Source organism: Serpula lacrymans (assembly GCF_000218685.1).
Source record: "Serpula lacrymans var. lacrymans S7.9 unplaced genomic scaffold SERLAscaffold_2, whole genome shotgun sequence".
Lineage (NCBI taxonomy): Eukaryota > Fungi > Basidiomycota > Agaricomycetes > Boletales > Serpulaceae > Serpula > Serpula lacrymans.
The window spans coordinates 2849844-2872631 of NW_006763291.1; the positions used below are offsets into that span (position 1 = coordinate 2849844).

General features: G+C 47.9%; 11 protein-coding genes across 11 annotated transcripts; 4 read left to right on the forward strand and 7 right to left on the reverse strand.

Annotated features, from left to right (window-relative positions):
• Window positions 1-69: 69 nt before the first annotated feature.
• Window positions 70-2450, forward strand: SERLADRAFT_458150 (uncharacterized protein; the record flags this gene model as incomplete). The annotated part of the gene is made up of 10 exons (XM_007314024.1): window positions 70-299; window positions 368-426; window positions 509-633; window positions 748-868; window positions 924-1228; window positions 1288-1668; window positions 1726-1778; window positions 1836-1906; window positions 1964-2089; window positions 2149-2450. 10 exons carry the CDS (start codon window positions 202-204, stop codon window positions 2202-2204), a joined length of 1395 nt encoding a protein of 464 aa, XP_007314086.1.
• Window positions 2451-2614: 164 nt separating this feature from the next.
• SERLADRAFT_458151 (uncharacterized protein) lies at window positions 2615-4292 on the reverse strand (the record flags this gene model as incomplete). The annotated part of the gene is made up of 9 exons (XM_007314025.1): window positions 2615-2766; window positions 2871-3041; window positions 3095-3126; window positions 3188-3280; window positions 3348-3383; window positions 3444-3492; window positions 3549-3610; window positions 3679-3773; window positions 3829-4292. The coding sequence occupies 8 exons, from the start codon at window positions 3769-3771 to the stop codon at window positions 2736-2738; spliced, it is 567 nt and encodes a 188-aa protein (XP_007314087.1).
• A 709-nt stretch (window positions 4293-5001) lies between these two features.
• On the reverse strand, window positions 5002-5665 carry SERLADRAFT_458154 (uncharacterized protein; the record flags this gene model as incomplete). The annotated part of the gene is made up of 2 exons (XM_007314026.1): window positions 5002-5428; window positions 5487-5665. The coding sequence occupies 2 exons, from the start codon at window positions 5529-5531 to the stop codon at window positions 5267-5269; spliced, it is 207 nt and encodes a 68-aa protein (XP_007314088.1).
• A 1113-nt stretch (window positions 5666-6778) lies between these two features.
• SERLADRAFT_458157 (uncharacterized protein) lies at window positions 6779-8097 on the forward strand (the record flags this gene model as incomplete). The annotated part of the gene is made up of 1 exon (XM_007314027.1): window positions 6779-8097. One exon carries the CDS (start codon window positions 7460-7462, stop codon window positions 7727-7729), a length of 270 nt encoding a protein of 89 aa, XP_007314089.1.
• Window positions 8098-13379: 5282 nt separating this feature from the next.
• SERLADRAFT_458162 (uncharacterized protein) lies at window positions 13380-14996 on the forward strand (the record flags this gene model as incomplete). The annotated part of the gene is made up of 4 exons (XM_007314028.1): window positions 13380-14088; window positions 14207-14332; window positions 14403-14704; window positions 14774-14996. The coding sequence occupies 4 exons, from the start codon at window positions 13396-13398 to the stop codon at window positions 14937-14939; spliced, it is 1287 nt and encodes a 428-aa protein (XP_007314090.1).
• A 113-nt stretch (window positions 14997-15109) lies between these two features.
• On the reverse strand, window positions 15110-15869 carry SERLADRAFT_365854 (uncharacterized protein; the record flags this gene model as incomplete). Its single annotated transcript, XM_007314029.1, has 2 exons — window positions 15110-15661; window positions 15726-15869. The coding sequence occupies 2 exons, from the start codon at window positions 15867-15869 to the stop codon at window positions 15110-15112; spliced, it is 696 nt and encodes a 231-aa protein (XP_007314091.1).
• A 123-nt stretch (window positions 15870-15992) lies between these two features.
• Window positions 15993-17110, reverse strand: SERLADRAFT_458164 (uncharacterized protein; the record flags this gene model as incomplete). Its single annotated transcript, XM_007314030.1, has 7 exons — window positions 15993-16076; window positions 16135-16231; window positions 16284-16452; window positions 16501-16565; window positions 16619-16753; window positions 16812-16941; window positions 16999-17110. The coding sequence occupies 6 exons, from the start codon at window positions 17065-17067 to the stop codon at window positions 16218-16220; spliced, it is 582 nt and encodes a 193-aa protein (XP_007314092.1).
• A 192-nt stretch (window positions 17111-17302) lies between these two features.
• On the forward strand, window positions 17303-18990 carry SERLADRAFT_458167 (uncharacterized protein; the record flags this gene model as incomplete). Its single annotated transcript, XM_007314031.1, has 6 exons — window positions 17303-17446; window positions 17511-17744; window positions 17806-17959; window positions 18367-18487; window positions 18542-18641; window positions 18696-18990. 6 exons carry the CDS (start codon window positions 17426-17428, stop codon window positions 18735-18737), a joined length of 672 nt encoding a protein of 223 aa, XP_007314093.1.
• Window positions 18991-19111: 121 nt separating this feature from the next.
• SERLADRAFT_433805 (uncharacterized protein) lies at window positions 19112-20407 on the reverse strand (the record flags this gene model as incomplete). The annotated part of the gene is made up of 6 exons (XM_007314032.1): window positions 19112-19160; window positions 19215-19258; window positions 19312-19591; window positions 19652-20053; window positions 20113-20227; window positions 20290-20407. 6 exons carry the CDS (start codon window positions 20405-20407, stop codon window positions 19112-19114), a joined length of 1008 nt encoding a protein of 335 aa, XP_007314094.1.
• A 329-nt stretch (window positions 20408-20736) lies between these two features.
• SERLADRAFT_445629 (uncharacterized protein) lies at window positions 20737-21755 on the reverse strand (the record flags this gene model as incomplete). Its single annotated transcript, XM_007314033.1, has 4 exons — window positions 20737-20788; window positions 20841-20909; window positions 20965-20998; window positions 21051-21755. The coding sequence occupies one exon, from the start codon at window positions 21428-21430 to the stop codon at window positions 21122-21124; it is 309 nt and encodes a 102-aa protein (XP_007314095.1).
• Window positions 21756-22303: 548 nt separating this feature from the next.
• Window positions 22304-22783, reverse strand: SERLADRAFT_458173 (uncharacterized protein; the record flags this gene model as incomplete). The annotated part of the gene is made up of 1 exon (XM_007314034.1): window positions 22304-22783. A coding segment is annotated over one exon (186 nt), but the record flags the coding sequence as incomplete, so codon positions are not given.
• Window positions 22784-22788: the final 5 nt, after the last annotated feature.

The window sequence follows — 22788 nt, forward strand, 5'->3', positions numbered from 1 at the left end:
GTCGTCAACTGAGAGCTCGGCTTTTTTCGGTGAGGACGGGCAAATGAGCCCAAATACAACCCCGGCCAGCGGTGGCGCGGGTCCATTGTTATATACATCACACCCGTCTCCCAATTTTACTCCAATATCATCCTCAGACGTGTCCGTTGCACGCACCATTGCCAGCTGCTGGTCACACCCACATTGGTTTACTTTTCTACAATGCTTTCAAAACAGGTCATCGCAGTAGCGCGGAATCGTGCTTTTTTCACTGGGAAACATGTACAACGTGCAGGTGCCCTGGTCATGTCGAAAGGATGGTGCGTAGTCTATGGCCACGTTCACAGCAGTGTTGGATTTGTTCACTGACGTGTCTGTTATGTTGCAGGAGGACTGCGGAGTCACATATGAGATGCGCTCAATTTCATTCAACGCATCTCTTGCAAGGTTCGTATCTTCGTATCATGACGTATTTCAACAGTACTGAATTTAACGCGAAATTCTGCCTTTACAATGATGTAATATTCAGCTGAGACCATCAAAGTTCCACAAATGGCAGAGTCCATTTCTGAGGGTACTTTGAGATCGTGGTCAAAACAAGTTGGAGATAGCGTTGAAGTTGACGAGGAAGTCGCGACTATTGAGACCGATAAGGTATGTTATAACTATTCCACAACCGTCAAACTCCCAGTTTGTCGCGTAATTAGGCCTGCCATATGGCTGGTATAGTCGTATAGACTAGGTGACTTATAAATGCTCTCTTGATAGATTGACGTCACGGTAAATGCATCGAAAGCTGGCAAGATTGTGGAGCTCTTGGCGAAGGAAGATGACACTGTCGTTGTTGGCCAAGATTTATTCAGGATTGAGGTCGGCGAAGGTGGCCAAAGTAAGTTTCGTTTGATCCGAAGTTGTGACTTGCCCAATAACATCACACCGGGTAGCTTCCAGCCCTTCACCAAAAGAGCAGGAAACTTCCGAAGAGCCGAAGGAACTCGCAGAAGAGAGTAAAGTGAAAGACCCTGAAGAGCCAAAGGATCAACAAGTCGATAAGAAGCCTTCAGAGCATCCTCCACCTTCCGGAAAGGACAAGCTGAGCGGCGGTATCCCCCCTGAAGGACCCAAGGAGGTGAAGAAGGATGTGGCCAAGGGCAAAGACATTCCACCGTCTAAAGGCACCGCGGCTGAGAAGCCAAAACCATCGTCTGCTGCTGCTCCTAAAGCTCCTGGAAGCCGGAATGAGACCAGGGTACGGCTTTCATATTGGCATTCAGTGAATTTAGTGCTGAAATTGCCCCGTTTTTTTAGGTCAAGATGAACCGTATGCGTCTGCGCATCGCCGAGCGGCTAAAGGAGTCTCAGAATGCGGCTGCTTCGCTAACGACCTTCAACGAGATCGATATGTCTTCTCTCATGGAAATGCGGAAAAAGTACAAGGACGAGGTACTGAAAGAACATGACGTCAAACTAGGTTTCATGAGTGCATTCGCTCGTGCCTGCACATTAGCACTCAAGGAGATCCCTGCTGCGAATGCTTCGATCGAGGGTGATGAGATCATCTACCGTGACTATGTCGATCTCAGTGTCGCCGTGGCTACACCAAAAGGGTTGGTCACCCCCGTTGTGCGTAATGCAGAAGGCATGGGCTTCCTCGAGATCGAGAAAGAGATTGCATCGCTCGGCAAGAAGGCAAGTAAATATGTTTCATGAAGTCTACAAGCTATATTAACGTCTTCGCGACGATAGGCTAGAGATGGTAAACTCACTCTTGAAGATATGGCTGGTGGATCCTTCACCATGTGAGATTGGTTCTTTTCGCTGCTGCGATTCGGCAATCAATTAACTTTTGCCTTTAGCTCCAACGGAGGCGTCTTTGGATCGCTATACGGAACACCTATAATTAACCTGCCTCAAGCAGCCGTTTTGGGTTCGTATTATGACTAGTAATAATGTTCGATTGGTTCTTATTCTCATCTGCGCCTAGGTATGCATTCGATCAAGGAGAAGCCCGTGGTGGTCAATGGGCAGATTGTCATCAGACCCATCATGGTTGTTGCTCTCACTTATGATCATCGGCTTTTGGATGGTCGGGAGGCAGTCACGTTCTTAGGTTCGTTTCTTTCCATATCTGTCTTATTAACACTGGCTTACTTTTGATAACCTATCTAGTGAAAGTGCGCGACTACATCGAAGACCCGAGAAAGATGCTCCTCGCTCTCAACTGAATGAAGTTGTTTCGACGTAGATAATTAATTATTGGTTCATTTGTTACAGTACATACTATTCGAACTACTTTGAAGACTTCAATAGTGTGATGAGAGGGGTCGAGAGACGTCGTTAATGAGATAATGATATACGTTGCATGTCGTCTTATACTGGTACTGTATATCTACTTGTACTGTGCTATTATGCGTGGACTTTGGCTGGTGGAAACGTTCCAGATATTTTTTCAATTGATGAAGAGTGATCCTGACATTATCCGATTACCAGTATGAATTCGTTCGGTTTAAGGAGATCCTTATGGCGTTATTATGCACAGGGGCTATTCTGCCAGTTATTGCATACACTATGTTGGAATCTCAATTCACAAATCTGTCAACATGACTTCTACATTAACAGCCGAAGCTCTTGATACACTCATAAAACATTTCAAATATATTCACAAGGCCTATACAGGCGAAACCATTGTATCAAAATAACAAGAAATACATCCAATAAATCCGTGACCGGACGACTGTGCATAAATTGACTTTTGATCACTGGGTGAAGTCGACACAGCTCATGTAGCTGTTTTTATTTTATTTTATTTTATTATATAAAAAAGAAGGGAAAAAGACATCGCATAGTCAGCTATGATTGACTCGACTTTAAATTGAGGGGCCAGAACTCACGTCTGGTCAATAGACCTAGCATCCCACCACCATTGAAGGACACATTCTCCTGCAGTCGCGCATTGACCGTTGAGGTTAGGAATAGTGACCGAGAACGAAGTCTGGTTGGCAGGGATAGCTGTGGATGTTGAATAGGCCGGGTCGAAGGAGATCAAAGGACCGGCGATGACTCTATAAGCGCAATGAGCATTTGGTAATATAGAGCTAAGCAGGAAGTCGCGCACGAGTTGGAAGCGGTCGCGACGACGCTGACGTTCTGTTTCGACAGGCCTGGGTCAGAAGGAAGATCGTGCAGAGCTTATATGAGGATGACTTACGGCAACACCGGTGTGTGGTGCGCGGAGATCGATCTGGATCGGGACGACCTGGTTGGCAGTAAATTGCTGGACGTTGTTGGTGTTGTCTGCGTACTGTTTTCCGCAAAAATAAAATAAATTACTACACGTATTTGGAAGCTCAAGGCAATTGAATATTCACCTCAAGACCTTTGCAAAGGTAGAGCTCGCAAGCCGACTAGAATAAAAAGTCAATATATAAGCATTTCAGTTTTTTTTTTGTGGACAGGACGCCTACAGTGGTCTCAGAGTTGATGTTCTGCTCTTCCTGTTGCTGGTTGCCGTACCTGTAAAAATCAAATTAACTATACCATCCATGGGATATATGAATTTTGAAACATACTGGTCGCTAGAGACAATACTGTAGATTTGACTTCCGCAAGCTGCCTCAAAGGCGGGTCCAGGCTGTTAACAACCCACGAGTGAGTAAGAACAGTACAAAATAAAACGGAGCTCGAAGGAGATGATCATACCAGACGGCGAGGCGGGCTTGAAATGACACCGTGGGCACAAACGGTGCTCACGATACTGGCAGCGGATACGAGGGCAATAAGCTGGGCGAACATTGCTGAGTATGGAGGTGTGAGGACGACTTTGGAGGACGAAGAAACTTGAAGACAGACTCAAAGAGCGTGCTTTATACTAGTTGCTGGAGACAGTCCCATAGCTAGTCACAATCTCCGAACAAAGGATGTTCGCGGCAGCATTTCGCGGGTTAACTAATGCATTGTATGTGATGGTGTATAGCAGCGAAGTTGTTGTCATCATCCCACCGAGGAGTATCGTAGTAGTGATCACGAGGCCATTCAATACGACACGAAAAGTATATTTCCTTGTTTGTTCCGGAGTTTCTGAAGAGGGGGATCACTGCTGAAAAGAAAATGCCTCATCCGTCCTCGGCCTAAGCAGACAAGAGGTAGGCCCCCTGGTAACTTTTCCTGATGCATTTTACGCACAAATAGCGCGGATGTCTGAGCAGTAGCGGCCCGGTTGCCTGGGCCTCTCTCTTGCTGTGAAGGATATACGTCGCTACCAAGTCGGAATGGGTTGTCAGGTAGTGCGCGTCTGGATTGATGGTCGGAGCCTGAGATGTCCTTGGCAGCGAAGAAAGTCAGAACTTTGTGAGTGAGGGTGGTAGTGACGTAGATGGGCAAGTGCTATAAGGGCGCTAGGTACGGCAACTAAAAAGACTTCTAATAAGCAGGGTTGGCTTGTTTAGAGATTAGAACAGTGACGATGAGAGACCAACTCAACTTGAATGCAAGTTTGTCTTGAATAATCAGGCGGATAATAATACTCTAAAAGATGGGATATTCTCCGGAACCATATCGGAAGTCAAAAGATCAGCAGGTGGCATACACGTATGACCCCTCCTTACACAAGCCAACTTCAATGTCAAAGCTGTCCTGCGCAAACTTCCCATTAGTGGGCCTTTGTCATAATCCACCGCACGCGATGGGTTGATTTCCGATCAATCCCTTCCGCATATACTTGATCTCGGAACACTCATGACTACGATCAGCCTTTCGCAACTGGGACACAAGTCAGACCCTTTCTTATATAAATACTCAGAGACGAGACTTATCCCTCTGACGCCTGAAGAGTCGTGAAAACCCGCCTACGAAAAGGCAATGATCTCGAGCACTCCAGCGCCACTGAGAACGACATTCCGTGGCTCAAAGTTCGAGTGTACGATCCCGATTCTGTGGAGTCAAGATAACAGCTCAAATATCGATACCTATATAACATTAATCAGACATAAATATTTAAGGATGGACCCGTATTACCTGTCCGCGGGTGATGATGATTCCTATGTCTCGCATGTGAATGCTTCTCCTTCATAGCCAAGAATTAGCGCAAGCATGGCATGCGTATAAACCGTAGCATTTTGGTGTCATAACTGCTGCTAGTGGCCTGTCTCTCTTTGCTTGTGAGATCCTGCGATAGACCTCAAATTCCATGCACAGGTGATCAAGGCAGCCTTTCTTCTCCTCGTATGTACCCTTTACGACGATCCTCACAGCACATGAACGTAAATCGATATCCTTGCAGATCGCATCGTCACCAAGGGCCGCCTGGTACACAAACCCTGTGCTGCCTGAGCCCAGTAAGCGGTGCAATGACAATACGATTGTACCGGTACCAAGCACGGATTAGCATAGCCCACAGATTATGAAAGGAATGCCAACGAGGCATTCCCACCTCATGTCGGGACCAGGCAATCTTCAAAAATCGACTTCAATCAGAACAGAGGTAACTATCACAAGGAACATCAGCTCACCAATAAGTCATCCGTATACGTTCTGCCATCCCCGGTTGCTTGCATGAGGAGCCGGGGGTTCTTCTCCAGTGCATCTGTAACTACCGCTCTGATCCTCACCCGGAAAAGATCCGAGTGAGGAATGTGCCCCCTTCGTTTTCTTCTTTTATTGGTGGAAGTGGTTCTTGTGAATCAGCATGTAATTCAACTTCAGGACCCAGCCCTGCCGTAAGTACCATGGCGAGGAGAGCGCGAAAAGGCCGTGTATTGTTTTCTTGCTTCTCCACGTCCGAGAAGGTGATATAGGGCTCGTCCCCAGTGGAAGTCGGATGAATATCGAATTCTCGTGAGAAGATATCGCACCCGGTAGGTCTTATGTGAAGCCATATAAAGGCCGCATCCGCAAGAACCCAATGTCGATGGACTGATGGATGATTGAATGCATATGCATCAACTACATACCTTATTCAAAACTTTCTCCGGAACGGTTCTTCTAGGTTTCAGATATAAGCGGTGAGTGTCCCTTCATGCATCTCGTAGGTGTTCTACCATGGCCTCCACTGTTTGCGAAGTCTTGACTACTAGAAGAACCCTCTGCGGCTCGGTAAAGGGCATAGTCGACTGGAGACTTGAAACGACGATCCAGTGGGTGTTGAGATCCGTTGATGCTGGAGAATCCCTCGTCATCAATCTCCCCAACAAGGGGGGGGGGGGGGAGCAAACATTGCATTCTCTCCGAAGAAGCTTCTGAGACTTGTCGTAATATGTGAAAAAAAACAAAATCAATAATAAAAACCTACCACGAAAATGGTCGAGCTCTGCTCCTTCCTGATGGCGATTGCCAATAGCAAACTACATCACCATACAGATAACCCGTATGAGATAGGGGCTTAAGTTGGCAGACCTTCAAGTGGCAAGTGGCAAGCTCAGTGGCAGATTGCTTCAAGTTGGTAAGCTCAAACCAATCGTTTCCTCTTGCTACAGATCTGCTTGAAAGTATTCCTGCCACTTATTTTGGTCCTCTGTAGCTGAAGCGCCGAACGCTGAACATTCGCCTTCCAAGCATTTAACTCACTGTGAAGCGTCTTCACCTCGTTCCATCGTTATCGTGTCTCAGACTCGATGCAGGCTACATTTCTCTGCATACAACGACGTAGCAGACTGTGACCTACATGGACTCCCAGAGTTTTGCATCAACGGATCTCATTCTCATTCAGAGGTCACACCACCCACCCAAAGGGAAGCAAGAGCGCAGGTGCGAAGAGACTCGTTTACGATGGAATGTCAAGGATCAATGATGACTACCAATTGTTCACGGTGGACAAATACTAACGTTGGAGATCTACATCCCAGTCGTCCAACCGCAGCGCCCCCTCGGACTTCTTCACGTGCCTTTCCCAGATTCTCTTGCGGTCCATCGTCGAATCTATCTGATTAGAAACGGGCTGCACACGAGCTCGAAGGAGGGAACGCCGGGGGAGGAAAAAGGAAAGAAAAAAATGTCGACAGGGCGCTCACAACTCGATGGATCGACCACGTTGCCCGACCCATGTGCGATAAGCCACGCTTCTGCGACACGCCACAACAAGCATACATCCCTACTTCTCACCTACGAAATCACACACTCGAAACGCGATAGCATCTAGTACGCAGTACAGCCCATCCGTGCCTGGCCTGCCTTGCCTGACACCACTTTTTTGGGAACGTTTGGGAACGTTGACAGTCGATAATCGTCGGGTAAATCTTGGGGAGGCAAGCAGCTGCGAGCGTACAGCAATGGGTCATGTCGATACGATGAGATCGTCGACTATCAAAGATGATTCCGATGATTCCAATGATTCGACTGACAGATCCCGGCCTCGTGGATATCCAGCTCCCATCCGACATCGCGCTCACGGCGAGGCAGCCAGAGCCCAGTCTAGACCCGCGCAAGACCGGCACTGATAGCCCCTCGTCGAGGCTCCTTCGTATTGCTTAAACCCTCGGTTCGGCGAATGGCGAAAGGGAAACGAGGGAAGACCGTTATTTGTTTCTTGTCCTTGATCTATTCTTTTCTATTCTTGTTGATGTTGATGTCCTTCCCTTCGGCGATAATGGAGTGCGGTTTGGGCTGGGTAAACGTTGATTCGGAGCTATGGGAATGCATGCATGCGTTGACTGCGTTGATAGTGGGCTCCGACCACTTCGGACGTGGGTTCTTGTGTTTATTTGCTCGCAGAGCTCACCGGCTGAAACTCGAATTTGGACCATGTGTAGGGCGGTAAGGACAATGGATTATTTTCAGGAGGAAGTCATGTCGAAATCGATCCAAGCTCGTATATAGTCGAAACGTCCCTGAGAAATGACACTATCGAGGTCATTTTCCACCCCATTGGGTCCAGTGCTGCCAGTGCCACAGCAATCAACGTCCCTTTTTCCCCACTTGATGCACGATGCCTAAAAAACCGATAGCTTCGAGGGGGGATCCATCTTGATGGACGACGCCAAAAAGACGCCTTCACCGAACACGTCGCGGCTGATGAGCCGCATATGCATCATGATTGATACGTCTCGGCCGTATGGGAATACGAATACACACAGTAATAGTAGCATCATTGCCATCGTCGTCGCTGTCACTCGGAGCGCCAGACCCGATGGCGATGCACTCAAAAGCTATGATTTCAGGAAATGCTGCCAAAAGGGCCTAAATGAAGCCTGGCGAATAGGGTAAGTTGAATGCCTTCATCCGGTGCTTGAGTACATGTAAATTGGACTTGAGTTTTGGGCACGAGGGCCTCGTTGCGTGCTTTTGATAGCTTTTTGTAAATTCTTTCCTCGCGGAGAATGCGGTGTGGGCAGTACACGGGTGGGATTGGCGCCAGCGCGTGGTGAGTTCGAGCGCTACGTTGTTTGGCCAGGGCCGCGAGCTTGGGATTAGCACTGGACTGCCACTGGGGGCTATCCCTCCAGACGAGACGGAGCTGTGGTGCATGCTACTCCGTGATGTGGATTCGAGAAGGTTCTCGAGTCGGACAATATGGGTCTACATCCCGAGGGAGAGCGGAATAAGGTGTCTAGAGCGGTAGACTGATACGCTTCGAGATTCTCATCGTTGTTTAAATTTTGCGACGTTGACAACGACATTTACAGGAATCCTAGATTAATACCAGGTGTCATTAGGATGAACAAGGTAACTTGCTGTCAAGAGTGACTGCTTAATGGAGAATATGTGCAAAGGGACTGAATTGGAGTAACGCATAGTTAATCGAGGAGTTGGAGTTTGAAGGGTTGCCAGGTCGGTTTTTTGCCTGGAGGCGTGTAGTCGTGCTTGGGACCAAATTGGGGTAATGAAGGGAGATTGAGATACGAGACAAGATAAACGCTTGAAAAAGCAAATGGATTAATAAAAAAGAGTCTCGTGACAATACCAAGGCGACTTACGGTAGAGTTACGGTAAGGTACTCCACTCCTATCAACAGGTGATGCACGCAGATCTAATAAAAAGAACAAGGTTCTTAGGAACTCGCGGCAGAGGCGTGGAAATGGGGGATAGCTGCTGTGTATAGACTATTCTGGGTTGGGGATGATCAGAAGGAAAGGAGTTCTTTGCAGGGAAGATAAGAGAAATTGCCTAGAATGGACAGTGGGGAGAAGAAGCGACGGAGGTGGGAGAGTTGGAGTAGCGATAAGCCTAGGACCTGTACTAGTGTATTGTAAGATGAATGCGTGGACCCTTTGAATCAGATTGAAGACGAAAGGAAATGATAGGGTAGAGCTGACGCGTACACTGCTATGGTACACATGTTTGATGAAGATGAAGACAACGTTGCTTGGTACATGCGTTGTGAGAAAGACAAGAGCAAAGAGTAGCGACGAGAGAAGGCAAAGCGAAGACAAGCAGGGTCAGAGAGGCATTAGTTGCTATTGTAAGGGAGAGCACAATGGGTGAGCGGAGCGCATTGAGAGATCCAAGCGCCGCGAACAAGAGATGAGAGTTCTATAATTGCATTGCACTGGATACACGAAAGAAGCGAGAAGGAAAGCAAAGGACGGAGAGTGGACGAGATAAGGGATCAGACCAGAGGGGCGGAAGGGTGGAGACAAGGGCTGCATATATGCGTGCTGGAGGTCAGTATATCCATTGCATTTATTGGGTGCGATGTATGAGTGCATGTATTACTGGCGACGAGTACGAGTGCGCTGTGTTCTGCTCGAGAAGGAGGGAACGTGTCCGCCTGATCACGAGTGCACGCCCAGAATGGAAATTCATTACGCCACTGCCATGTCTCGGGCGGTGCCGTGGGCGGAGAACAAAAGGCTCCATCTTTGCCGGCCAGATCAAGGACACAAATCGCCCGTCATCCCACGCTTATATTCTCTTTTTTATTTTTCACATCTCCTCCTGTCCTGCTCGTTCCCCTCACCGTCGTCGTCGCTGCGCAGCGTCGCCATCATCCCCAACATCTTTCTCCCCGTTTCTGTCTCCCACAATGATGCTCGTTCAGAAACCACCTCAACTCCCCTTTTCGCCTCCTTCTGCTCACCGTCGTCATCCTTCAGCCCCCCCCGCTGTCGTCGTACAACCAACCAGAACTCCTGGCATATTGTCTCTCTCAAAGCCCCTCCGTCCAACCCCACCCCGCCAGCTTCACCAGCAACAGCCTCAGAAGCAAGTTCGCTCTCCTAAGCCAAAGCCAGCCACACCCCAACATCGCTCGCCAAGGCCCGCTCAGGCAGAGCCGACTTCAACCTCACACTCCATCAAACCCGTTTCCCCAAAGCGGGCCTCAGAGAATGCTGCTCCTTCGGGTGCGAAGACACAGTCGCCATCTGCGACTCCTACCCCAGAGAAACAAGCACGCGGCCGTCAGTCCAAGACTCCTAAAGATAAGACAACCAGAAGGTAAACCGCTTGCTGAAATGCATATATATTCGTTTCGTTAAAATATACATGTATCGCTCAGGAGTGCCTCCCAATCCTCCACTCATGCGCATGCGAGGCGTAACAATGTTCGACAACCTTCCCCCATTTCTACCTCGCAGGCAGAGGCTATCGATCCTTCATCTATTCAAACTCTTCAGCCTCCCAAACGCAACCCTGCTTCCAATTCTTTTGACCCTTTTTTAGTAAGCTCCGATTCCGATTCGGACAATGCACGTCCATCAGTGGTGCCCCCGCCATCTAAGCGAGCCAGCACAAACACGGCTCCCATCTTGTCATCTTATCCCTCTGGTAAGTTGGCTCGACGACGACACCTTGTCCCTCAAGTTCCTGCGACCCCAACTCCATCCTCCAAGGCTATTCCCGTGCCTCGCGTCGGCCAAAAGACCGGTCATAATGTTTCCCGGTCTGCCCCCATCAACTCGAACGTACTTTCTCGACCAGGTATGAGACGTACCTCAGCCAATTTTAATGCTGTATTTCCAATTTGCGACGATATGACCGACGTGGATGACCGTTCTCCTCCCTCCACCCCTACCCGTGAACGCACGGTTAGGTATAATGCACCTTGGCCAGCGTCAAGTTTTGACGATGGCCCACGAACCGCCCCCCTGTTTAAATCTTTTGGGTTCCCGTTCCGTGCTACTCCAAGTCCTGTAGCACGCCGTCACCAACGAGCGCCCAGTGAGGGTGTGTTCGACATGTCCTTTGACGAGGACTTTTCGTCCTCTTCCTCGGATGCATCGGAGGAATTAAAGATGTTGTTTGGCTTACTCCCGAAGCGAGACGGATCCGTAGGTCCCAACAAGGATAAAGCCGGTTTCTTCGCGAGCTCAATGTTCCAAAACTCGCCTAGTCCGGATGAGCTGCCTCCTCCTGCCTTTTAGGCAACCCCTTCACCCATTATTTCGCAAAGTGTAGAGGTATGTAGACACTTGATGCATTTATTCTGTGTTTGATTCTAATGAACTCGTTAGCCTAGACTATTCGGATGGGCGAGCAGCCCCTAGATTACATTCCCAAGCCTTATTTTCACCGGTATATTATTCTCCCCGTCACGCCGTCGGGGGCGTCGATCCCATAATGAACATAAACGCCTTGCGTCGTCAAAAGTGCCCTATAAATCATTTCACACTATCGACGCATCCAACAACGCCGCGTACAAAAATGTTTTATACTCCTTTTATCGATATCGTTATCCATTCGACGTCTTCATCGGCATGGAATCATACTTGTGGTTTTTTCTTGGGGGCTGTTGGTTCTTCCTCCTGTTCTATATTTCCTCTTATTGCCATCCACATAGACTTTGGCTCCGCACTTATTCGACTGTTTTCAATACTCAGCTGGTTCTCGTTATTTTTGGTCAAGGTCACACGTTTAGGACACCCTCACGCTCACATTTCCCACAATTCTGCTGGGACGCATCTCGGCTCCGACATTCATACCTCGGGCTGGCGATACGATTAAATTCTCGATATATTTTCACTCCTCCCTCGTCGTTTTCCTTTTTCTATTTCTCGACTCTCAATGTGTCACTACCACCGGCTCATATCTCATCTGCATGCTTTCGCAACATCGCATCGGCATTTCTTTATTATCGCTATAACCCCACTTCATCAAGTGGGGTATGTATAAAAAGACGACGACAAGGCGATCTCCGAGCTAAATTGATAAAAGAAAACCCAATCCAAATCCACCCCACACCAGCCTTCGTCGGTTCGCCACCAATATACGTGTATACGACGCCTCGTCTGTCTTGCTCAAGGGTTGCTGCGCCGCACTATCAAACGGCCTCCCTGCTTATTTATATCTCGACCCCGCCCACCAGATCGATTAGACGATGGGGTTTATTTTTCCTGCCTCCTGTTCTTGGATCTTGGGACTCTGTGCAATCGATTACCCTTTCCTTTTCTTCCCCGTCCTCTACTCTTTTCTTTTTCTTCAAGATTCAACTATTATATTTTTGTAGTGCCTCCCTTCCTTTTTTTTTAGTCTCCTTTCAAGGGGTGCTAGCACTATCTATTAATCGTGTAAATTTCTTCAACTTCGGTTTCGGCCCTTCCACGATTTACTTCCATTGTCCCTTTCTTGTCTGCCTTGGGTTTTGGTGATTCTTTTTTTCTCCTGTGCCCTACGGTCTTCAATCTTCTTCTCTTCCCTCTCTCCCCTCTCCCATATTTTGCTTCTTTTCACTAGTGTATCAATATCGTGGCCCACTTCTCGGACTTTCTCGTCGCATCGCATCTCGGCATTATTCCCTAACCCCCATCCCTTCGTCCATCTTGCCTATGTGTCATAGTCGAAGGTCGGCGTTGGATCCCAGACGCAGACTGGAGGTTACCCTTTATGCTTACTTTTCTTTTTTTTTCTTTTTCTTTCTGGAAATGAGGTTGTCTATTACCTTTTTCTTTTTGCCTTTTGGCACCGTTCATAAATCCCTCTCCTATCACTTCCTGCCATCCCGACAATCCGACCTTTTTTCATTCTACTTTCTTTTGTTCATGATGCGACATGATCTTCCGTTGTAATATGTTGGTCCAGGTGAGCACCATTTCGAACGCATGTTTGGATTGTTTGTTGACGGTTTTTTTCTGTCTAGTTATTCTGTTCCTACTTTCAAACCGTACACGCATACCCCCACCTTCCTACCTTCTCTCTCATTGCCGGGCACATCCTCCCTCCGCACCCCTTTTACCTTTTCGAACGAGTGTTTTGCTCACTTTTTACGTACCTTTCCCATTCCTCCCACTTTCCTGTGTCCGTGCAAGTTGCCCTCTTACAGTATCAAACACCACGCTCTTTATATTCCCACCGACGTACATTCCTTAGTGTCCCTTTAGTTCTCAATAGAAGAATTGAGTCTGTTTTATGCTTCTGTGCAAACTCTTGAGTGAGACTGATAAGTTGAGTGATCTAATCGCGACAAAGTTATGATATTGCTTTCATCAGTCGTATTTATTGATAAAGACCAGTCCAATTTTTAAGAACAACTCGTGATGACTGTATGCTATGTTCCAGAGTCACTCGCGACAGTTTTCACGTCCTTTACGACAAATTCATCCATGCCGTCGAGTGCTCCATCGATATCGCAATTTTCCGCCATCTTTATTACTAGGTCCTCCTGTCACAAGAGATCTTGATTATTGTATTCATACAGATCCAGTAAAATCCTATCGCAAAATGTCCAGCGTCTCCTCCACTCAGAAGACCATCAACATCGCAGTTATCGGCGTTGGCTTGGTGGGTAGCGAGTTCATCGATCAACTCCTCGCCTTCCCCAGCCCAAGTCCATTCCGCATCGTATCCCTATGTTCTTCCAAAAGATCGCTCTTCTCGAACACCGGACTTGTTTTCTCCCCCTCTGGATGGAAATCCGACCTGTCTGACTCCTCCTCGTCCAGCCCGGTCGACATCCCAAGTCTGACGAAGGGACTGGCATCGCTGGTCCAACCAGGCCAGAAGGTGGTGCTGGTGGACAACACGTCTTCAGACGACGTCGCGCAGCTCTACCCCGCGTTCTTGCGCGCCGGGATCGAGGTGATCACGCCGAACAAGAAGGCGTACTCGGGGGAGCTGACGCTGTATGAGGATATTCTGGCTGCGAGCTTGGAGGCGGGGGCGAGGTTCTTGAATGAGGCGACGGTGGGGGCTGGGTTGCCTGTTATGTCGACGCTGAAGGATCTGGTGGCTACGGGGGATAGGGTGAGTTGGTGTGGTGTTTTTTTTTTTTTTTGGGTCTTGGATTTGAGAAGGGGGTCGTGGTGTGATGAAGCTTGAAGGATGAAGGATGAAGGATGAAGGCTGAACTGTTGTAATGTAGGTGGTCAAAGTCGAAGGCGTGTTCTCGGGGACTATGAGTTACATCTTCAATAATTTCTCTACCGGAGAAGCTAGCGGCCCTAGCTTTTCCTCCGTCGTCAGCGTTGCACGAGAAAAGGGGTATACGGTACGTTACCCCCACCCTCACACACAACGCCCAAACAGCCACTGATCCGAATCGCACTCTCACTTTACAGGAACCCCACCCCGCAGACGACCTCAACGGCGCAGACGTAGCGCGCAAACTGACCATCCTATCCCGCGCCATACCCTCCCTGCGCGCGTCCCTGCCCCACGGCTTCAAGTCCGTGCAAACCACGTCGTTGGTGCCCTCCGCTCTGGAGGGCATCGCGGGCGGAGACGAGTTTATACGGCGGCTTCCCGAGTTTGACGCCCATTTTGCAGAGCTGAGGGAGGGCGCTGCGAAGGAGGGGAAGGTGTTGAGGTTTGTGGGCGTGGTGGATGTTGCTAGTGGGCTTATCAAGGCTGATCTTGAAAAGTGAGTGAGCGGGGTGGGTGCTGTTTTGAGTAGTTCGCTGACGATATTTTTTTTGTGTCGGATTTGCAGATACCCCAACTCTCACCCTTTCGCTACCTCGTTGGGTGGATCAGACAATATCATCATGTTCCACACCGAACGCTACGGCGCTAGGCCACTGATTGTACAAGGTGCTGGAGCGGGAGCAGCTGTTACTGCTATGGGGGTAATGAGTGATCTCTTGAAGCTTGTATAACAGAATTGAATCATATTTAATATGAAAAACCAAAAATGTACAAACAGTTATCAGGTTGTGGAGAATTATACAGTACTGCTATCCGCTATTATCAGTGCATGGTGATCTGCTTCAACGCCCCCGGGTAGCATGACAAACTGTTCCAACGGCGTTGTCGAAAGGCCGTCTGGTCAAGGGTAGCTAAGTATGAACTTCTTCATATACGTCTCCCAGCTGCAGTTCGGTAGTCCCGGACCACCGCAGTCCTGCTGCAGGAGGTGCGGTAATCCCTTGAAAATGGACTGCAGAGATTTGTCGATGGTTCCAGCTCTCGGGCGAATTGAAGGTGGGTAGGGACGCGCAGGGGGTCCAAGGGCCCGACGACTAGACGTGGAAGAGCCGGCCGTGACAGCTTTCTTGATTTCGTTGTATACATCGCTGTTCGGCTTTGTGTTGTTGACGAGAAAACCGTTCACGGTATCAAAGACGATGTTTTGAAGGGTCGAGTAAAAATGGACGAGAGATCCAGGTGTTCCGCAGACGACGGGGCAATCGGGGTTGGGACATCCAGGGGGGTCTACGCCCTGAGCGTTTTGGCACTTTCCATGGAAGTAACTGGGAAATATGGCGTGCTCCATTGGGTTGTACATGGAAGAGTTCCAGGCGTCCATGAGAGGTTGCACGTAGGCGCTGCAAGATGCGGTGGGAGTTTGAGGAGCGACGTCTTTGCAGATCTGGGATGCCTGATTGTGAACATGGAGGTCAGCGTTGTATGAGGACTCGTGAGTGGCTGAAATGAACACTTGCAATGTTGTCCATGACTGAAGAGACAGTCTCGGCGTACAATGTGATGAATTGGTTGGTTATCCCGACGATACATTCGCCTTCGCAAGAAAGCACAGCGGCCGGCGCTGCGAGTAAAGACAGGATAGAGAACAAAACTAATCGCATTATGATAGAAATGAGAGTGAGTGATTGAAGGGGGAAAAGAAAGAAAGTGTTTTATTATGGTTGTTCCAGCCAGTTGCACGACGCGTTGTTTGAACTTGTATCACCTGACACAATCACATCGCGCGCAGTTCACGTGACCAAAGTCAGTCTATAGCATAGGCCATGGCTACAACAGGTATAAATTACTTGGTATCAGCTTTGCTACATCTTGAACAGCTAATCATGAGTGTGCATATCATGTATCATGTAATGATGATAGACCTACCCGTTAGTTACACAGTACTGAACCTATTCGCCATAAGAACCCTTTTTATGGTTGAATAGCATTCCATGGATTACCATGTCGTTTTAATCGTAGTCACCTAAGATGCAAAACTGTTAGTGACTGTTTATCGTGGATGCAGTAATACGTACCTCCTCCTCCTCCCTCATCGCCTCCGCCACCACCTCCCAAATCATCCATATCATCCCCTTCTCCATTATCAAAGTAATTTTCCGCATAATCATTATCGTACTCCTCATCCACATCATAGTCAGATTCCACTCGCGAACCTACATCTGAATGCTCGTCTCCGGATTTCTCCTTCGATAAAGTCAGTCCAAACGTATCGTGACATATCTCGATACACACCTGGTCTTCTCCATCTTCAGCCAGGTCATCGATATTCATGCGTTTGCTTGTGGCTTTCTTTTCCACTGAAGAACAATCACTTCAAAGGTCTAATCTTAGAATCAAGAAATTTGCATACCTTTCCGCTTCTTCTTGGGGTTGAAATATCCATCCAGTATTTCTTGTGGAAAGAATGGCGCATGGAGATCTTTTTTCTTTAGTGTAGGCTGTGATGCAGCCGACTGACGATACTTGTCTGAATAACGGTCGATCTCTGATGACAAAATATAAGTGTAATCTGTAGAATATCCCCTAGTATACGTAAGACTAACCATTTGATTTGGTCGCCTCGACAAGATAGTAGGCAGATTTTCTCAATCTAGCTGCGAATCCAATTTGCAGATCGCATATTCGTTTTTCGTCATCAGAATACTCGTTGAGAACAGGAAGAGGTTCCAAAGGCTAAATGCAATTTATGAGATCGAGCTAGAGTCTTATACAAGACTTATTGTATCATACAGGATACAGAGCGTCCCCTTCCCTCGATATGGCTTGTATATCGGCAAAGGACAGGCCCATGGGAGGCATGCTTCCAGCACCAAACCCACCCCCACCGCCTCGGAAACCTCCCCGACCTCCCCCTCGACCTCCTCCACGTCCACCTCGGGACATATTGCGCGACTTGGGTGTGAAATGGAATTGGCAAGCCTGTTACAAGGTAAAAGATAACAGCCACAGCGCTGAGTTGAGAAAATGAGACATTTTGAAGCTCCGACATGCTCCGCCTGGTGATATAGTCGTCCTGCTGTGCATCGCAATGCGCGTTACCCCCTTTGTTGTTGTCGCCACCTCTTGTTATCACCACCGTCGCCATTAGCTTGTGCGTCGTCGTAAAAAAGGTTTTCAACCCGAACCATTAACTCTACCTCACGCCTCTTTATCATCAATGGACAAGTCACTCGATGAGGTAGGCTGAAAAGTTCCAGCGCGTCCTTGCATCTTTTTATTTAGCTTTTTCTGTGCCATTTTAGATAATCTCCACCCGTCCCAAGGGCATTCGTCGTGCAACTGGTCGTCGGGGGAGTGCCAAAACACAGGTTTTGGGTACTGGCGGTGCAAGTCCTTCCACTCGTGCTCGTCATGCAAACAATGCTCCTGTTGTCAATGGCGCTAAGGCTGCCAATGCGGCGCCTGCGTCCACACAGCCCGCTGACAAAATTATTGTGTCGAATTTACCACAAGACGTCAACGAGGCCCAGATAAAGGTACAACATTTATGCGCTATTTCTGTTTCGTGATTCTAATATTTATTTATCCTTGTTTTAGGAGCTTTTTCACTCAACCGTTGGTGCGCTTCGAGAGGTTACGTTGCATTATGACAGTGCAGGCAGGTCGAAGGGTGTTGCAGCTGTGCATTTCCAGCGGAAAGGAGATGGCACCAAAGCCTATCAGCAGTACAACAATCGACTTATCGATGGGAGTTAGTATCACTTCCTTTCACATCTTCTCATTTAGTCTACCAGTTTTGGAGACACGAGGCGCCTACGGTTTTATTTCGCGGAGAGTCGTTGCAGTCTATCTGTTTGGGTTCCTCGTTACCCGACGCACCGACCCGGCCAAATGTTCACCTGTAGGGCATGTGGATACGACTGTGGTGACAGTGTCTACTGATTCTAGAGTTGGCATTCACAAGACCTTGACCGGCACCAGTAACCTTTTGAGATGTTCGTGGCGTGGACAGAGACAATTGCATCGGTTTTCCGGTAACGAAATGGATCTGGCTTCCCTCTTCTCTTATCCTCTTTTGCTTCCTCGCTCCAATGCACAGCCGACTGACAAATGTCTCTGCTTCTTCACCATCATCATCGATTCATTTCGACCTTACAGAACGTCCCATGAAAATCGAAATCGTCGTTGACCCCGCCCGTCCTGCACCACCTACATCGCTCGTCGCCAGAGTTGCTCCTCCGCCTGCAACTACGACTGTTGTAGCTGCGCAAGGTGCAAGGTTTGTTTAGTGATCTGTTTAGAAGGTGATGTGTTGCTTATTACCTTGGAGTAGACCCGTTCGCGGAGGAGGAGGTCGTAGAGGCAGAGGTCGGGGACGGAAGACAAATGAGAGGCCTCAAAAGAGTGTTGCAGATCTTGATGCAGAGATGGAGGTTTGTCTTTTCTTTTGGATATATATTTATATATAAAGTTAACCATATGTGCAGGATTACACTGCCAGTAATAGTGCTGCCCCAGCGGCTGCGTAAAACTTTTTATATTGTTAATGTTGCCATTGTCCTTTTTTGCGTCCTTAATGCGTCTGATTTGTTGGCCTGTCTCTTTGTTCTCATACCCACCCTTCCATCGCCGTGATCTTGTTTTCTCTCGTGGTTACTCGTTAGATGTAACCTGTACTCTACTGCCATGTTTGTCTCATGTCTTGGACTGATTAATGTTATGTGCGATGGTCCCCATCGAATTGGTGGTGTCATTGTGGTGAGACCGTCGCCTGTAGTAATGTCAATCGACCAATTAAGTAGTCTTCCCACTAATAAGTAGCACGGACCCAATTGCGTGTCCTTAAAGTATCTTACACCCTACAACTAGAACTTCATTCATGTAACTAAAGCTTTCTTCGAGATCAAACCTGGACTTTCTGCAAGGCGTCTCTGATTCGATATTCCCAGTATCTGTGAGATTTTAGATTAAAATACGGACATCGGTAATTGCATATAAAGACGCACTTTTTCCGTATGGTGTCATGTTCATCGGCAAGGGATCTCCAGAGCTAAATGGGAAGGCATTTATTATGTGGAATCACTGGCAGCATTGCTAACATACCTCGGTTGCCTTCATAATATCATCTCCACCTTCGTTTTCATGGATGTCTGCCAGAAACTCGATGGCAGCTACACAAGGAAGCTGTGCACCCATCGAGGGAGGGGGATTCTCGAGATCAATGACATCCACGAGGTCTGCGTCTGGCGAGCGAGGAACCGAATATGGTGTCACAAATAGTAGTAGTTGCGAGTAGGGCGTAGCGCTGTGATCCAATATGCCTCGTAGATAATTCCACGCGGAGGCGTTATTGGGAGCTAAGGATATATAATTCTTCACAAAACTGAAATCGATTTGTAGTCAGAAGAAGGGTCATCTCGACTGCTTTGGGCCGTGCACTTACGCCAATTCTCTGCGTACCACCTCCTCCCTATTTTCATCGCCAGTTCTGACTCCCGATTGGAATACAACAAAGAATCTGTGATGCCAGGCCGAGTTGTTCCTTATATCACTTTCCAACATCTGATCCGCAAAGTTCAGTTCGTCACTCCAGAGGGCATCGTCATTGAAGTACGCGAGAAGCCATTGTCTGTAAGACCAGGTGTGGTAGTTCTTCATGTCCTCTTGGAGGGATTTCGTGATGAATTCGAGTTCTGGGCCTGGTTCGCGGGTTTCCGTGACGAGGAGTCTGCGATGATGCCAAACTTGATATGTCTTGAGATATCTGACAGCCAACTCGTCCATCAGACGCAACTCTACATCGAGGGGAGCCTTTAGTGCCATGAGTGTCTTATATCGGTATTGCCTGTGATAGACATCTCACATCTCAGCAGAGGTCAAGAGATAAGTGGCGCATTGACGTACCAAGCAGAATAATGCGCGGGATTCTGTCGAATGATGTTTTCCGTTAGTTCAAGCACTCTCGGGCTCATCTCTCCCGTTTTGACGATTCCTCGAAAGTAGTTCGTAGCGTCCTTATCTGGGGAATATGAAACGCTGACTTCGACAAAATTCATTTGCAAGAACACTTGTTCCACGTACATTCGTCTGTATAAAAGATTGGAGCCAATGGGTCTACATTCTCGTATTGCGGCAAGGGAACAACGTCTTCCCACTCTGGTCTGTCAGCAAAGAGAGGTGCATCGGGTTCAGATGTCATCGCGACAAGGATAAGAGTGAATTCGAAGAGATTATTAGGGACAGAGCACAGAGAACAATAGAGATGGAATCTATGGATTGCCTCGGATAGTAATGCAGGTCGACGTCACAGCATCACATTACGTGACCTACCCAGAGTGATGTGCTGGCAGAAAGAACTTACAGGTAGCAAAAATGGGGATAAATAACCCGTTTTTCATTGTCGACTTGTGTCCAACACCGAACAGGTTGACAATCTGGGATGCAAAAAGTGGATAGATTTGCTTTAAACTAAGAAATATATATTTGACACAGTATCGACCTGCCCTTGGCATGAAAAATGCAATGATGTTTAAATTTCAAACATATTAATTTGATTTCATCTATGCTTTAATGGGAGGTACTTGCTATTGTAATTATAATCACGAAGTATCCGAACCACAGATATGTCATACCTTGCAGCTGCCCTGCAAAACACGTATTTGCGTGGTACTTGCTCCATGGAAAGAAGGACATAGCAACAACTAGAACAAAGTAATTCGTCACTGAACCGACAAATATAGGTATGAGGAAACGCCCCTCACTATAATCCTGTATCCTCAGTATTTGGACACTGATATTGCTGGTTAGAATTACATGATGTGAAATGCAGACCACACCTGAACCTAGAATAACATTTGAATCTAGAAGTGGCCCATCCTAACCGGTCCTCACGAAGAAGACGAAGTGTAAAAAATTAAACCATGCAACAACAGCTCGAGAGTAGTCTGAATCGAGTTTCGCAGACAAAGCTGACTGTGTCCTCGAGCCGCGAAGTGAACTCAAGGACGGACGCGTACCAGTAGCAGTGAGACGACCCTGAAGCTCCATTCTTCTCATACGGACAGCAAACACATCGCAAGGCCCCGCCGCAGCAGCCTACCAGGAATCTGATAGACGCGCGTATAAAGTTCCATTGACATGTCTCAAAGAATGTATCGGGATCCCCCATTAACCATGACCATTGTCTGTTCGTGGCGACACATTTGGATCGTGATGTCCTCATGTCCCTCTGAGGCGCTCAGAGAGCACAGAATCCGCGATAAAAGTGGATCAGGAGGGCGCCCACTGCCAGCATCGTCCGCCCGATCTCCACGACGTTTCCAAAGCCCACAGTTCTCTTCCCTCCCCTCGTGACAAGGATCGTGGGTACTGACGAAAACTGCAGTCTGTTTTTCTTGTACGTCGCTCCACGCATTAGCATGGGGCCCAGCTAGAGCCGATCACAGGGAGATTGAAATGCTCAGACCTTAGCCCGCTCACGAAAATGGATGCGCTAAAAGCGCGTTCCTGTGCGGTGTGAGCCTCGCGGCTTTCGAGCTGTTGTGGTTGGTAAAGGGAAACCGGATGCAAGTTTTTGCGGATTTATACTAAGCGCTTAGTTGATAACCTTAACCTTAGACATTGGTTATACCCTTCCCCTTTTACAAGTTTACGTTCCAAGTTGACCATGACTTCAAGTTGTCGGGGGGTCAGAGGGTATTATCCTTTGCGAAAGGAAATTTACTTGTGGCAAATGGCTGACAATAATTTTTGAGATAGATGTTAGGGGGATATCTACCGTTGGAAAACCGCAATTTTTGACTCTCATCGCGATCTCCTTCTCCAAGCTCTGGGGGATAGGCTTCAACGTGATATACCTGCAAGAGGGATGGCTTATCCGCAACAACGATGCAGTTATTTTTGTTAAGTGAATCAACGCTCGTTTAACACACGCAGGTCATGACCATCACTCTAGTTTGAAGGACCTCCAGTGACGCATGGGTGCCTGCAATGTGTCTAAATGTACTAGATGATCGATGACCTGTGACTTTGCATGCCTGCCATGATATCGAGTTAGAGATCAGTTTGCGATAAGGTGTGTACTGCCTAAGTAATTCTAATACCGCTAAACTGCGTGCATCGGGACGCAAGGTGAAACCCGCCATGCTCCACTGAACTCCACGGACTAGAAGTAACAAGCTCACCGCCCGCCGTTGAACCAGAACATTTCAGTACGTACGGGTCTTCGGTCTTCCTAATTGGTACACTTGGAGAGCAGGAACTGCATTTATCAATCAAAATCATACCTTGGCTACTAATATTAGGAGCAAAACGTGCGTCTGTGATGATGCTACTGCTGAAGAAGACAGCGGTATTATCTTATCTTGATAAGGTGGTGTTATCACAGGAATATTGACGTACTTCTTGGTTTCTCGGCCAAGTAGTTTTTGCGGAGGTAATGGTGTACAACCCCGAGGACGTTCACAAAACACAAAGATCGCAAGAAGCCGAACTGGTTCATTTGTTTCACATGTACTGTATCACCGATGGGCGCTGCTCAATTTCTTCTTGGCCCAAATATATTTAGTAGTTGGTGTGCAG